This window comes from Taudactylus pleione, unplaced genomic scaffold, assembly GCF_031769625.1.
Source record: "Taudactylus pleione unplaced genomic scaffold, aTauple2 ptg000015l, whole genome shotgun sequence".
NCBI lineage: Eukaryota > Metazoa > Chordata > Amphibia > Anura > Myobatrachidae > Taudactylus > Taudactylus pleione.
The window spans coordinates 2,296,856-2,312,352 of NW_028284417.1; the positions used below are offsets into that span (position 1 = coordinate 2,296,856).

Genomic DNA, 15,497 nt, shown 5'->3' on the forward strand with positions numbered 1-15,497 from the left:
CTGAGCGATGTTTGCCCAACTGCGCATGCGTACGGATCGTTATACGCATGCGCGAAACAGTCAGTGCGGTCGAAATTCATGTGCTCGCAAAATAGCGAATGCGTGATAATTTGAGTGACAGAAAGAGGCGTATGTGGGTAGTAACAGGGGAAGGTGCTTGAAAACGGGGAGTGGAGATCCGAACGCAGGCGTGCTTAAAGGTCAAAATGGGCGTTTTATGGGTGTGCATAATTAAAACATCAGCGTCATTGACCACGTCACTGGGTTATTTAATAGCCAGAACTGCTCGCAAAATTGTGGTAGCAAAAACCAACCCCAAGAATAGCGAGCAGTTCATACCCTGGTCGATGTACTCGATTAATCTAATAAATAGCGGACATGACGTAGAATGCGAGCGGCCAGGGGGCGTAGTTTCCCAAAAAACGACCGCAAGTTTTGTTCGCTCGTTCAGACCTAGAGGCGTGAACAGATCGCAAAGAGCAAACGGTTCATTTGAATAGCCACCTCTATTTTCTGGACGAGTGAGCGCTAATTGCGTCCGGCTCTGAATCAGGCCCTATGTTTTTATATTAGTACCCATAAAAAGTTATTCCCCAGTAGAGTCTTTCCTTAGTTAATTTGGAAATGTAGGATTTATATTAGAGATACAGTTTAGTTCTTTTCTCCTGTGTCAGCAGTGAGCAATGAACGGGTTGGGTACGGGATGCCAGCGGTCAGAATCCCGACGCCAGCATCCTGACAGGGTTAGTATACCGACACCTGGCAATTAGTACCCTAACCCTATCCCTACTCCTAAACCTAACCCTCCCCCCCGCAGACTAAAGCTAACCCCCCGGCAGCCTAATCCTAACCTGCCCCCCCGTAGCCTAACCCTAACCCTCCCCCTAGTGCCTAACCCTTAACCCCTAACCCTCCTCCTAGCCCCAATACTTACCATCAGTATGCTATTGGTCAAGATGGTGGCACCAGAATTCTCACTGGTCTCGGGATTTAGGTGCTTGCATTCTGAACACTGGCATCTCGACCTCCAGGATCTCAACTACATCCCCAATGAACTTATGATACAAAAGGTAACAGGTAATTTCATAAATAGTTGTCTAAAAAAATATTTAAATAGTCTTTTATTATTTTAATTAGGTAGACTGCAATCCTGCCTGACAATCTGTAAATAAACCCTGGGCTGGTACATGGTCTAGTATGGCTAACTTGAGTGTAAGTTGACAGGTTTTGCCTTTTGGTTGAAAGTTTTCTGCTCTCTAACTGCCACTTGTTACAGGGAACCGGATGAAATAGATATCAGAGACATGACTGTACTGTTGTAAACGGGTGCGGAGATGGGGAGTGGGTACAAAGTACACGTTTAGTCTTTGCTTTTGCCAAAAGTTTACACTTATATTTGAGCAACAAGATAGTGCCTTATACCGCATATCCACTAGCAGATATTGAGCGATTGCACGATTACGACATCGTAATCATGTAATCGCTCATTAATCGTGCACTATAATGTCGGTAACAACCAGCAATGCGCGCTTCTGCTGGTCGTTTCCGACATCAATTATCGGCTGAACATGCCGGTCAATCTGTCAATAATGGCCATGTTCAGGGATGATGGACGGTGCCTACACTGAATGACTAATCGTTCAGTGTTGGCACTGCAGGGGATGGGGAACGATGGTATGATTATGATGTCGTAATCATACTGTTGTTACCTCATTTGCTAGTGGATGCGCGCCTTTACTCTAAATGAGTTTGCATGGCATATTTTGTTTACTTACTGTAAACAAGGTTGTTTACATTTGTGGTCTACTACTGAGGGGTACAATGCAAAAGTGAAAAATCCCTTATCAACTAAAAATTTGTATCATTGTCTAACTTGCATTAGCAGTTACATCTAACTGCTTGATTGGTGCACATTACAGCACATTACTGCACATCTGTACAATACCTTGTTACTAAACATCATTATTCTATATAATATAAATGATATACAGACTGTGCTGATTAATAAGATATGCAACACTTGTATATCTGTATGCACCTGAGCCTGTATATGAAGCACAACAGAACTTGGAATGAAAAAAAGCTCCGGCCGCTACATTGTAACATTGCACACAGATATATAAGTGCTGCATATCAAATTAATCCGCACAGTCTGTTGGTGTGTCCAGGTCGCATTACATTGCTACTTTGATGCATTTCCCACAAAAAAAGATGCAAAGAAGACACCCAGCGCTAGCAGAGCCTCACGGGACCTGGCGCGCCAAGAGGGGTTTTTAGCGTGACTGCAGCAAAGATGTGTAATGACAAATCTGTAATGTCGACAGTGTTGAAATCTCAACTGTGCTTTTGGTCTAATTCTATTGCCTAGCGCTAAACCTAATGGAAATGTTGACATTAACGATGTTGACATATTAACCATGTTGACGTCATAAATGTCGATATAATGAATGTCAACGCTGTAGCTGGAGACATTTTGATTGCGTACCAGCAGCAACCTTGCTGTAACAGCCTGCAGCTGATCATAAGCTGGTTACAATGGCAGCCTTCATTCATATACATATATTTATTTAGAGAATGTATTGTATAGGAATAAAATGTCCTACAGATCGATGTATCTTTGATTTACTGGATACTGTATGTGTGGTACCTAAATGTCCATATGGAGTTTGTTTTTGTGACACCCTCCTTTCCAAATATTTATATTTGGGTCTATTCATGCTACCATTTGAACCCTGATAATTAACATTCTAACTCGCCGCGGAAGCCGGAGCAATTCATCATTGCTCCGAAACGGAGATAACTGATCCAAAAATCAGCTGTCCCCGCGAGTGGCTACACTGCTTCTTTCGGAGCAGTGAATCTTTTCCTTTTTGGAGCAGTGACACTAGTGCACATGCGCACAAGAGCCCCTACGTCGGCGGAAGGAGCTGGAAAGGGGTGGAGGGATCCAAAAGGACCCCTCTTCGCAACCTGGGACTCCTTCCCATAGGGAAAGAGCGGGTTGTGAGCCCGGAGCGGGAGCACTCTCCATCTGAAGATGGTGAATGGTCCCGTACTCAAGCTCCGAAAATATTGTATTTTCGGAGCTGGATGAATTCTGTCCCCATACTAGTGTATGGGGACAGGGGGCCATTCCGCGAAAGGAAGTTAAGTAGGAGATATCTGTGATATCTCCTGCTATACCTACTTGATGAATGGCCTCAATACTTCATTTCTACAATTGTGCATTTACAAATTAAGTGATGATGAATAGGCCCATTGTCCCGTATAAAAAACACAAGTGCCATGGTAAATGCCTCTAAGGTTCCATGGGAATTTGGTCATTTACCATTGTAATTCTGTAAGGATCACCTTAGTACTTTGTTGTACCAAATACAACTTTTTTTTTGTTGTTGTGTATTTGCATTTTACAAAAAACTGATCAATGGCAACACTTATTTAAAAATGTGTGTATGAAATAATAGCTATTATAACTAAGGTAATTTTATCTTTGTTTTAAGGTTCTTGAAAACTTATTTTAATTCGTATAAATCATGTATGATAGAAGGGAGGTTTTGCAACTAATGGGGAGTATTTTGCCATGTGTATATTGTTATTAAAAAGGAATTAAGTAATAAACTTTGTCAGGCTCTGGCTTACCTCTGGAGATTTTACATGTCACGCCTGTGATAAAGGTGGCCCAGGGACTCGGGAGCTGTGCTATTTGGCAGGTACAGATTTGTTCTCAACTAAGAGACATTTTAAAGTAAATTACCCTTTCTCACCTTTACTCTCAGGGCCGATAAGATGATTTTTTTCTGAGAAAGCCATTATACAATCACTATCTGCGAAGCTCAATGTGGTAAGTTTCTAACAGCCAAGACCTATAGATTGTTAATGCCTCACAATTTCCAGAAACATCCAATTGCTCAGACTTAATAATTCCTGCGTACTTCAAATGAATCATTTCTACGCTCCTCATCAATCATTCCCTACTCACTTGAAGTGTAACAATAGACCAACACAGCCAGTTGCCAGTGCAGTGTTGGCTGTTGGACAATGTCTAATTTGCTAGTTCTGAGTAGCTTTATTCATTATTTTCATTAGCCGCTCAGTATCCCACTTATAAATCTGAGGCATGAAATGATGTATTAGAATTCACTCTGACTCTGAAATCTAAATGAAATAGAACTGGAGTGTATGGACTCCGACAAGCAGATAAAGGTACCTATTTTCCTGCCTGAGCTATACAGAAACACTCATGGCCAGTCTTGAGAAACTTAATTAATTATTTTCATCAGTTGCATAGTATTTCATTTATAAACCTGAAGCATGAAATTATTTTTTTTAAAGACTCCTAGGAGAGAGACAGAGAGTCAAGAGACAAGAGAATGAGAGAGAGAGAGAAAATGAGAGTGAGAGAGAGATAATATAGTGAGTCTTCCAGGACCTGGGAACAAATGCTTGTCTTACAGATGTACTTCAGTAATATGATTTTTCTTAACATAATAATAATAATACTAGTAATAATAATAATAAAAAATTTGACTGTTATAAGGCATCTGGGAATGGATGTTGTTGAATAACAAAGTCTTAATTGTTAGCACAGGAGTATTTGTTGGTGGCTAGTATGTGTATACATAAGCTCAACCAACCATAGTCTCCTGACAGCCAGAGAGCGATCTTAACTTTACACTTTAAGATTGACGAGATCAATTTTGAAGCATTTCTGCCTTCATCTACCAGGGATGTATGTCAGTGATTTCCCCCTAAGCCAGTGTTTAGAGCTCCATCCATCTACAGACTCCATTTTCATCACATTGTATAACCTTAGGATAAATCTTTTTTCTCTCTCTTTTCCTATAATAGTCACAGTATATTTTAAATTAAATAAATGAAAGCCATTTCTATAGAAACGTTAACATAATTGTAAAATGTAAGCAAGAGAAATGAAATAAAGTTAGTACTGAAAGGTATCACAGTCCAAAGCAAAGACTTAGGGGCAATTCAGAACCATGGCCAGTTCCCATGAAGGAAATTCATCATCTAATGTAAAGAACACTTGCTTCACATAAATTACATTTCTTGTGCACAGAGCAGCTCCCTCTGGGATAAGGAAATCACATTTATATCTTCAGTTGTAGAAAAACACTTTGAAGGAATGGTGCTGAGAGGCTGAAGTGAAAGCGATACCCTGCATACTGTATCTCACAGCAACAAACACTATCACTACATTACTAACTTACAGGCATATTGTAAGTACCTTTCTGCTGGTAACAGTAATTACAGTCATATTTGGTATTAGTTTATGAAAGAGTACTTTGCAACATTGACAAGCTTCAAAAAATACAGCTTTCCATATACATACAAAATAAAATGTTGGTGCCTTTATATTTATTGCCCTCTTTAACAAAACAAGAATTAATGATGAATGTTATAAACTCCTCTATCACATACATGTCTTATTATGCATAAGAAATTCTTATGGCATAATCACGTACTAACCTCACAAGAATGTATTGCATAATGTCTGTTACATTTACCTACACAATGTTTTTGGCAATATAATTTTACAATTGTGGAGATGTGAGGTCATTAATCACTTGGGGCCTGACTCAAAGTAGGAAGCTAGATCACAGCCTTTGTACACAATGGCTGTGGTAAAATATGGAAAGGGTGCAGTAAAAAGACGCCCACTGCAGGTTTCTGTGATTCGCAGCAGTGATGAACGACGCAGCATCGGCTCACCTGCGTGAACATCGGCCATCTTCAGGTTACTCAGGGCGGCCAGTGAAATCATGCTGCCAGGACCAGTGAAGCTGCATCCAAGGATGCAGCCACTGGCTTTGGCACACCCAGAAGAGAGGGCCAATACGCCCCCATTTTCTGGAACGCTCCCTGTCACCACTCTGTCACAATTGGTGTCTGCGAGTTACCTGTCTTAGGTGGTGATCGGGTTTCAACGGAGGCCGGCATGACTGGAACCACAGATGATGTAGATGAATAGCTATTTTATTATAAGAAGTGGGTAGCAGTGAGAACTGCCTTTGGTGATGAGTGACTGGAGCTGGAAACTTGAGACGTTGGAATGTGACCAGAAGGAACTTGGAGGGACCGGACTGGGACCGGCAGGTAGGCTGACTGAACTGGTCGGGTTACTAGTAGATGGGCTTGCAGACGGATGGTAGTGTGGAAGCTACTTGTTGTGGCTTGGGAAGCCGTGGGTAGATGGTAGCTGGGTGGCTACGTGGAGCGGCTGGATAGCCGTGGGTGGACGCTGGTATCTGGGTGGCTACATGGAGCGGCCGGTTAGCCGTGGGTAGACGCTGGTAGCTGGGTGGCTAGAACTGATGAGCTTGGAACTTGACTCTGGACTGGAACAATGTGGACTGAACTGGAATAACGCAACAATGGCTGAAGGGAAATCAGGTAATGCTGAGACGAGGGTTAAACAGGGTGATCCGGAAATGCTGTGACAAGGTTGAAACTCAGGTGCAGGCTGGATAGGATAATTGGGAATAACAGGTTTCAGGAAGAAATGGGTAGGTTTGGGAATTTTAGGTTCAGGGAGGGAGTAGGTAGGTAAAAGGAGCAGGAGTTGATCCACAGCAGTAAGCAAGGCAGGGTGACACGATGCAGGTTTACAGAGTGCCAGGGACCAACCAGGAGTAGAACTAGCAGCAGAGCACAGGCCAGGTATTGCTGTAACAGGATGACTGGATGCCAGGTATTACTGTAGCAGGTTTTCGGGATGCACCAGGGGTTGCTGTCAGCAGGTTTACTGGATTGCCAGGTTTAGCTGTAGCAGGTTTTCTGGAAGCATCGGGGGTTGCTGCCAGCAGGTTTACTGGATTGCCAGGTATAGCTGTAACAGGTTTTCTGGATTGCACCAGGAGTTGCTGTAGCAGGTTTCAGGGATACACTTGAATGCAGAAATAGCATGAACCATACACCACGGGAAGACGAGATGTTCAGGCCCAGAATGCTATCGGGAGGAAATATATACCCTGGGTCTGGCAGCAATTGGTGGATACGGACAGATGGTCTGGCAGTAGCATTCTGAGTGGTGGAAGGCAAAACATGCAGAGGGGAGTATTCATCTCTGCTGCTCTGAGAATCAGAACCACACCTGCGTCTCCAATCAGGGCTAGCAGTGCTCACAGACAGGAGAGACCAGGTGCAGTAATTACTGTGAGAGGAATGCATAGAGAAGTCAGAGCAGATCCCCCAGGAGAACTACAAACACAGATCCATGGGACAGCTGACAGGGGTAAGTCTCAAGGCAAAAAGGTGACAACTAGACAGGGCCGTGACACACTCTCATCACCCCCAATCACCACCAGTAGGTCACTTTTGGGCACTGCGAGCCACAGCACTGAGACAGATCTGCACATGCACAGTGCAAACATGGGAGATGTATGTAAATATGGAATTTACGTACATCTCTGAATTAGGCCCTTAGTTATAATACATTGGCTTCTCCTATCTACAGTATATGTGCTTTGTGTTCAGTGACAGAGGGTAAAGTCTTTGTACTAAGTATGGAATCAGCAGAAAATGTACAGGGGGCTTTATTTAGGCTACAAAGAACAGAACAATGACTTGTTTTTGGCCATTATCGTATTTCTTGTAAGGCGCTACAGAATTCTGCAGTTCCTGGCAGATGCTACACCAAATCATAAAAAGCAATTCATACATAGAAACAGAACAATACATAGAAGGGAACAATGGAGCTGCAGACGTGAGACAGAAGGTAGAGAGCAACCTGCTCCTGACAGTTCACAATCTATCTTAAATTGTTTTTAGAAGTGTTCAATGCCATATTGTGGGTATAGGGACCTCTTAACCATGATCTAACTAATTACAGAGCGACACTGGGATTGTTTATATTGTGTTAGTTCAGATATCAATGGTATGTACATTATCACCTATTTTGTTTCACATTGATATCATAAGCTAGTGTGATGAGACTGTGCCACTCTTATTGATATGTGTTAGTGATAGAAGAAAAACATAACATAAATGACTTTGTATAAATACATTAAATGTTCTACACTTTTTGTGTGTCAGCACTGATCAGTTTGTTGAATGGTTTCACATTCTGCTGCTTGCTACCAAGAAAGCCAAATGAACATCTGGCCATTAAACTTGTAAAGGGCAAGGGAAACCAGCTCAGTTACTATAAAGCAACATATCTACAATACACAGGACACACGCACAACTATATTCTCATTATCATGAAACTGACTCTGTTCTCTCTTCAGATATTGTTGCTCTAAATCAGCTGCAGGACCACCCACACTACTACATAATGTACAATTTCATGGTGACTCACAGTGAAATATGACACAGTAATAAGATAATATTAATGTGTTAATAAAATGCTTGCTGGATATATAATGGTTTCTGCTATTATCAATACTGAAAACATATTACACTACAATGTGTCAATTCAATTTCAATGTTTAAGAAGCAAATATAGCTGCATGTAAAGATAAAATCAGTATTGTTAATTGTTACAGCATTATGCTTTTTAGATTATACTGTATAATTTTGAACATTTGAATACAGTAACATTAGCGTTGCACAGCAGATGCTGTATATTAGTAATGCACAGTATACATTTATACACTTAGGGCCGTATTCAATTAGCCCCGATAAGCCGTTTTCGGCGAAAAGTTTCCACTGATGACGTCATTTCACCAGGCGAGAACTTATCCCCGTATTCAATTCCGAAGACTTTCCGCCGGTGCGAAAAGTCTGCGCCTTGTAACCAGCGGAAACGATTAGCCTCTGAATGCAGGCGGAAAAAAGTGCAGAATTGGGGGTTTGGGGTTCAAAGTTACGGGAACACACCTACAGCCTTGGGACAGTCCCCCAAAGGTAAACTGCATCAAAAAAAGCTTACAAAAATTTTTACATCACCCCAAAAAAGTACTTTAGTTTTAGGAGCAAAAAAGTTCAAAGTTGGGTGACAAACTTAAAAACTAGTGAAATAGATTCCAAGTATGCCCCAGGTGTTTGCTGATTGCAGGTGTTTGCTGATTGCAGGTGTTTGCTGATTGCAGGTGTTTGCTGAAGGTGTGTTTTTTACGTTTTATTAAACCTCACCTAGCGATTTTTAACCATGCTTGCACCCATTTTCATGTACCCCAAATTTGCTGGAACTACTTATTTTTGCAAAAAAACCCTGCTAAATGCTATTCTTCACCACTTGTGCAAAGACGCTAAATAGCAGCTATTGAGAGCATTTAAGCAAAACAAATACCTTCAGCAGGGCTATTCGGGGGTATCCATAGTGATCCCCCATGTCAGTGCATCTTTTGGGGGGTGTCAGGCTGATTTCCCCAAATCTGACAGCACTTTTCACCTGCTTGAGTTTCGCCGGAATGCATTTTCGCCTCCTTTGGAATTGAATAGGGCAAAAAGCGTCCGCGCGCACGAAAAGTGTTTTCTCCAAAAACACACGTGATGTAGGCGGAAAGTCCGGCAGGTGAAAAGGATGGGACTTTTTGCGGCTAATTGAATACGGCCCTTAGAGAGAGACCTAATATATAGAACGACGTCAGGTAATGTTTTTCTCAGACACTTAATGACAATACTGTACATTTCTATGTAAAAGTCAGTAACCTGAGTACAATTTGGAGCCATGCCATGTGTCTGGGTATTGTTTGGTCATGGGGAAATTTCTGCATAAACGCATCTCAATAATAACTGTCATTTTAGTCTCTTTTACTGTTTTAAAAAAACAAATAGGTATCCTGATGCTCTTCTGCTAATAAGCAGTTATTGTGGAGATTCTGGGATACTTTAGAGTTAGATGTACATCAATGTTTTTTGCCAAAAATATTTATTGTGAAATTGCGCATATGCACTAAACTGTGTACACAAAGTTTACAGGCTGTGGCTTATCGGTAGCTTGCGTCTCCTTATTCAGGGATGGGCAATGTCGGTGGAGTACACCTAAGTGCAGCAGAAGTAGACATGGATGCATTAGCAAATATGCCTAGTAGGAGGTGTATATCTTGCTGGTCAAAACATATACAACAATAATACTGACTATCAACAGCCCTAGCCAGCAGCATGAGTGTCATTGGCTGATTGTGTATTGACCCCTCCAGATGGTCGTACTTTCATCTTTAGCAATGTGGCTCTATCTAATTTCCAATTCATGTGTAAATTGCATTGCATTAAATAAAAATGTTTAAATTTTAGTTTGTGTTTTGTATTTGTGTTTGTGTGTGATTAGACTATAATCTTTCCTGCTAACACTGCCAAGCCGGACATGTTTTTTTTAATGTAGCTGGGTGCATCTTAACATTTACATGTGAATATGCTTATTTATGTGCATGGCTTACAACATAGAGTATAGACGATACAGATGTGACCACCTCTAAAGGAGCCACTTTAGGTGCATGAAATATCATTTGTATACTGCAGTCTATTTGCAGCTTACCTGCCATGTCAATGGCAAAAGGTCTGTCTGCTCTCCATCCTGTGTACCAGCCCACAACCTTTCCATTTTCTACAAGTGGGCGTTCATAACGACGACCCCCAACAAGGCCCACAGGCCACACTGAGACCTTCTGAGTGGTGCGCATCTGTGCAAAGGACAGGAGAGAGAACATTTATTCATGTTTAATGAATGCATTCAATGTTTCACAATCAATACCAGTTTCTGCAATTACAGATGTATTGTTTAAATCGCATATTGTGATATTGTGGTAAATCAGGTACAAATATGATCTGATGCAGAGTTGGAAGTAAATCGGGCACACTGTACATTGCTCAAAAGATGCATACACGGAAAAATGCATATATTCGCCCATATGTAGAGCTGTACTCATCTCGAGATGTTACATATGCGCCTATGTACTACCAGTCATAAATAATCATCTGTGCTCACTTGCAACTTTCCTATACTGGGTGCAAAAGGTACGACTCAAAAAAGGCATATTTTACCTTATGCCCAGACCTGCATAGCCCACTTTTGCATTAAAACATCCTCACTGAGTGTTGCCTATGTGAGAACGCCCCGTCACAATCCAGTTCCGCTTCTTCAGCTGTTAGTGTAAATGCGATTGATATGTGTATGATGGGTAAACAGGCACACGTTCTACCTTACATCACAAATGTGACACATATAGCACAAGTTATACATCAGGGACACAAGTACAGTAGTATAAAAATATAATGCACACAAACAAATATTGCACTAACGATCTTACTGTACAGTCTTCTTAACAGATGCTAGTTGATTTATTCCATTAACAGGCAACAGGAGAGCTCCTGGTGCTAATAGGAACCTAACCAGCGCTAGTTATAGGTAAAGAAGATGGAGGGAAACACTGCAAGAGGGATGCGTTCAGTAAATATAACTGAAATTGCCTTGGGTGCTGTTTTATACTTTAAAAAATGTGCCTCATTGGTGACCTAATTTACATATTCAAATATATTGAAGGATAGTATACAAATTAGTCTAATAACATTTTCATACACAGGACTGTATAATTGAAAAGGGGACACATTGCTAAATATAAATAAAACGACAGTCTCATCACCATCACTATAGGAAATGGTTGGTCCAGTAATTCCATGCCAAGGAACTGGTGATGACCAGAGTGGAATTTAAGAATGGTATTAATGTAGCATCTGCATATTCTGTTACACTGAAGAATCGGGTATTGATTTTTCTTTGTAACAAGAAGTAGCCCTGAAATTCATGACTTCTAATTAACACCACTGGTGGGTTGGACAATTGCCCGAGGCCAAGAGCAGTAAAGGTGAACATAGTTCTAGCCCATAGCTACAGTATGTGTATTATAGTAATACTAAGGTAATAACAAAATGCCATACACTTTATTACCATAGTGTTACTTGATTTTGTGAAGTCATTTATTTTTTTGTAGCATTGCGAGACATGAGGCATTAATAGGGGGAGTAAGGGTACAGAGAGGCCAGGGGGAAATAAATAACATGTCGAAGGGGAAGACAGCTGCAGTTTGATATCTGGTAGATAATAAAATCAGGTGGGATTAACTTTGTACAAAATAGTGGTAGCCAGCAGCGGCTCCTGCCCTCTTACCTGAGGGGGCTGCCGCTGCTTCTGGTCCCAGCGCCTGCACAATGAATGTTAGGTACTGGGACTTGCGCATGCGTGACGGTAGCGCAGCGCCTGCACATAACAATAGACCAGCTTAGGGCTAGACCCTGTAGGGCTGCACGAAAGACAGAGCAGCCTACATACTACATGATAATAGAAATCCATAGGACTTTTTTGCATATATTTGCAAATACATGCTTAAGCGCCGGGCTCCTCTGTATCGGTGTCCCTATCTGGCAATTTTTGAATTTAACCTCATATTACATACAATTGGCCTTGTGCACAGTATATTGCTCAGAAAATAGGGTGAAATGAAATAATTCATATATTCACCCATACGCAGAGTTGTGTTTCTTGACATGTAACTGAATGCAGGCACCTGCTTTACTACTAATCATCACCATCAGGGCAGACCTGCACCTATTCTATACCAGGTGCAAAATATACGCCTAGAAACAAGCATATTGTCCATTTTTGCATACCCCTCATTTGCATGAACGGTATCCGGTCATTAGGTCTACAGTAAAAAGGTAGACAATGGAAGTTAGACAGGCAATAGGTCGACAGGGTCCGAAGGTCGACACACTGAAGGTCAACTAGTAAGAATGTCAACAGCGACAGAATGTCGTCTGGGACATTAGGTCGATACATAAATGGTCGAAACATTTTTTTTTTACTAGCCCTAATCTTCACCCTAACCCTCCCCTTGGTGCCTAACCCTAACTGTCCCTTCTAGTGCCTAACCCAAACCCTCCGGTAAGTCCCTAACCCTCCCTCCTGGTGCCTAACCGTAACCGTCCCTTCTAGTGCCTAACCAAAACCCTCCTGTAAGTGCCTAACTCTAACCGTCCCTTCTAGTGCCTAACCCAAACCCTCTGGTAAGTGCCTAACCCTCCCTCCTGGTGTCTAACCCTAACCGTCCCTTCTAGTGCCTAACCCAAACCCTCCGGTAAGTGCCTAACCCTCCCTCCTGGTGCCTAACCCTAACCGTCCCTTCCAGTGCCTAACCCTCCCTCCTGGTGCCTAACCCTAACCGTCCCTTCTAGTGCCAAACCAAAATCCTCTGGTAAGTGCCTAACCCTCCCTCCTGGTGCCTAACCCTAACTGTCCCTTCTAGTGCCTAACCAAAACCCTTCGGTAAGTGCCTAACCCTCCCTCCTGGTGCCTAACCCTAACCGTCCCTTCTAGTGCCTAACCAAAATCCTCCGGTAAGTGCCTAACCCTAACTGTCCCTTCTAGTGCCTAACCAAAACCCTCCGGTAAGTGCCTAACCCTCCCTCCTGGTGCCTAACCCTAACCGTCCCTTCTAGTGCCTAACCCAAACCCTCCGGTAAGTGCCTAACCCTCCCTCCTGGTGCCTAACCCTAACCGTCCCTTCTAGTGCCTAACCCAAACCCTCCGGTAAGTGCCTAACCCTCCCTCCTGGTGCCTAACCCTAACCGTCCCTTCTAGTGCCTAAAGCAAACCCTCCAGTAAGTGCCTAACCCTCCCTCCTGGTGCCTAACCCTAACCGTCCCTTCTAGTGCCTAACCCAAACCCTCCGGTAAGTGCCTAACCCTCCCTCCTGGTGCCTAACCCTAACCGTCCCTTCTAGTGCCTAACCCATACCCTCAGGTAAGTGCCTAACCCTCCCTCCTGGTGCCTAACCCTAACCGTCCCTTCTAGTGCCTAACTCTAATCCTCCGGTAAGTGCCTAACCCTCCCTCCTGGTGCCTAACCCTAACCGTCCCTTCTAGTGCCTAACTCTAACTCTCTGGTAAGTGCCTAACCCTCCCTCCTGGTGCCTAACCCTAACTGTCCCTTCTAGTGCCTAACCAAAACCCTCCGGTAAGTGCCTAACCCTCCCTCCTGGTGCCTAACCCTAACCGTCCCTTCTAGTGCCTTACCCATACCCTCAGGTAAGTGCCTAACCCTCCCTCCTGGTGCCTAACCCTAACCGTCCCTTCTAGTGCCTAACTCTAATCCTCCGGTAAGTGCCTAACCCTCCCTCCTGGTGCCTAACCCTAACCATCCCTTCTAGTGCCTAACTCTAACTCTCTGGTAAGTGCCTAACCCTCCCTCCTGGTGCCTAACCCTAACTGTCCCTTCTAGTGCCTAACCAAAACCCTCCGGTAAGTGCCTAACCCTCCCTCCTGGTGCCTAACCCTAACCGTCCCTTCTAGTGCCTAACCCAAACCCTCCGGTAAGTGCCTAACCCTCCCTCCTGGTGCCTAACCCTAACCGTCCCTTCTAGTGCCTAACCCAAACCCTCCGGTAAGTGCCTAACCCTCCCTCCTGGTGCCTAACCCTAACCGTCCCTTCTAGTGCCTAACTCTAACTCTCTGGTAAGTGCCTAACCCTCCCTCCTGGTGCCTAACCCTAACTGTCCCTTCTAGTGCCTAACCAAAACCCTCCGGTAAGTGCCTAACCCTCCCTCCTGGTGCCTAACCCTAACCGTCCCTTCTAGTGCCTAACCCATACCCTCAGGTAAGTGCCTAACCCTCCCTCCTGGTGCCTAACCCTAACCGTCCCTTCTAGTGCCTAACTCTAATCCTCCGGTAAGTGCCTAACCCTCCCTCCTGGTGCCTAACCCTAACCGTCCCTTCTAGTGCCTAACTCTAACTCTCTGGTAAGTGCCTAACCCTCCCTCCTGGTGCCTAACCCTAACTGTCCCTTCTAGTGCCTAACCAAAACCCTCCGGTAAGTGCCTAACCCTCCCTCCTGGTGCCTAACCCTAACCGTCCCTTCTAGTGCCTAACCCAAACCCTCCGGTAAGTGCCTAACCCTCCCTCCTGGTGCCTAACCCTAACCGTCCCTTGTAGTGCCTAACCCAAACCCTCCGGTAAGTGCCTAACCCTCCCTCCTGGTGCCTAACCCTAACCGTCCCTTCTAGTGCCTAACTCTAACTCTCTGGTAAGTGCCTAACCCTCCCTCCTGGTGCTATTTCTTTTTTTTCTGATTCTATTTTAGTGAACATACACATAAACAAGGACATAAAATATTGAATCCTTGAATAAAGCATGTTCTTCATTACAGCATAATGTTTGAACTTGTTGAAATGTAAATATTCAAAAGCGCTCTGACCTCTAACTCTGTATTTGCTGAGTGGAAGCATATAGTAGACAGTAACACAATATGCACGGATCGTTTTCTTATCATATAGGACTCCAAGGTATTGCTGCCGCAAGGCGTCACCTGTGCTGTATCCACAAGTCACCAGGGAAAAGTAATCGCTGCACATGCTCAGCTAGATCTAGATGCATATCAATGGTGTAGCAATTATAGGTGAGAAGGGAAGTCACTGGATATATGCAAGTGCTCCTCTAATCCCATTACTCCTCAGGCCTTCTGACAGTTGTTGTAAATCACGTGTTGGTGCAGAAGTCTTTTCTTCTTGGGATTTGCTTTAATAATTTCTCTCTGGTGCCAATATGTC

General features: G+C 43.3%; 1 protein-coding gene across 1 annotated transcript in view; it reads right to left on the minus strand.

Annotated features, from left to right (window-relative positions):
• Positions 1-15,497, minus strand: part of B3GAT2 (beta-1,3-glucuronyltransferase 2) — a 171,635-nt gene that overhangs the window by 30,962 nt on the left and 125,176 nt on the right. Inside the window, exon 2 of the mRNA XM_088471202.1 lies at positions 10,436-10,580. Coding sequence (XP_088327328.1) covers positions 10,436-10,580 — 145 coding nt within the window. The remainder of the gene's footprint in view (positions 1-10,435; positions 10,581-15,497) is intronic.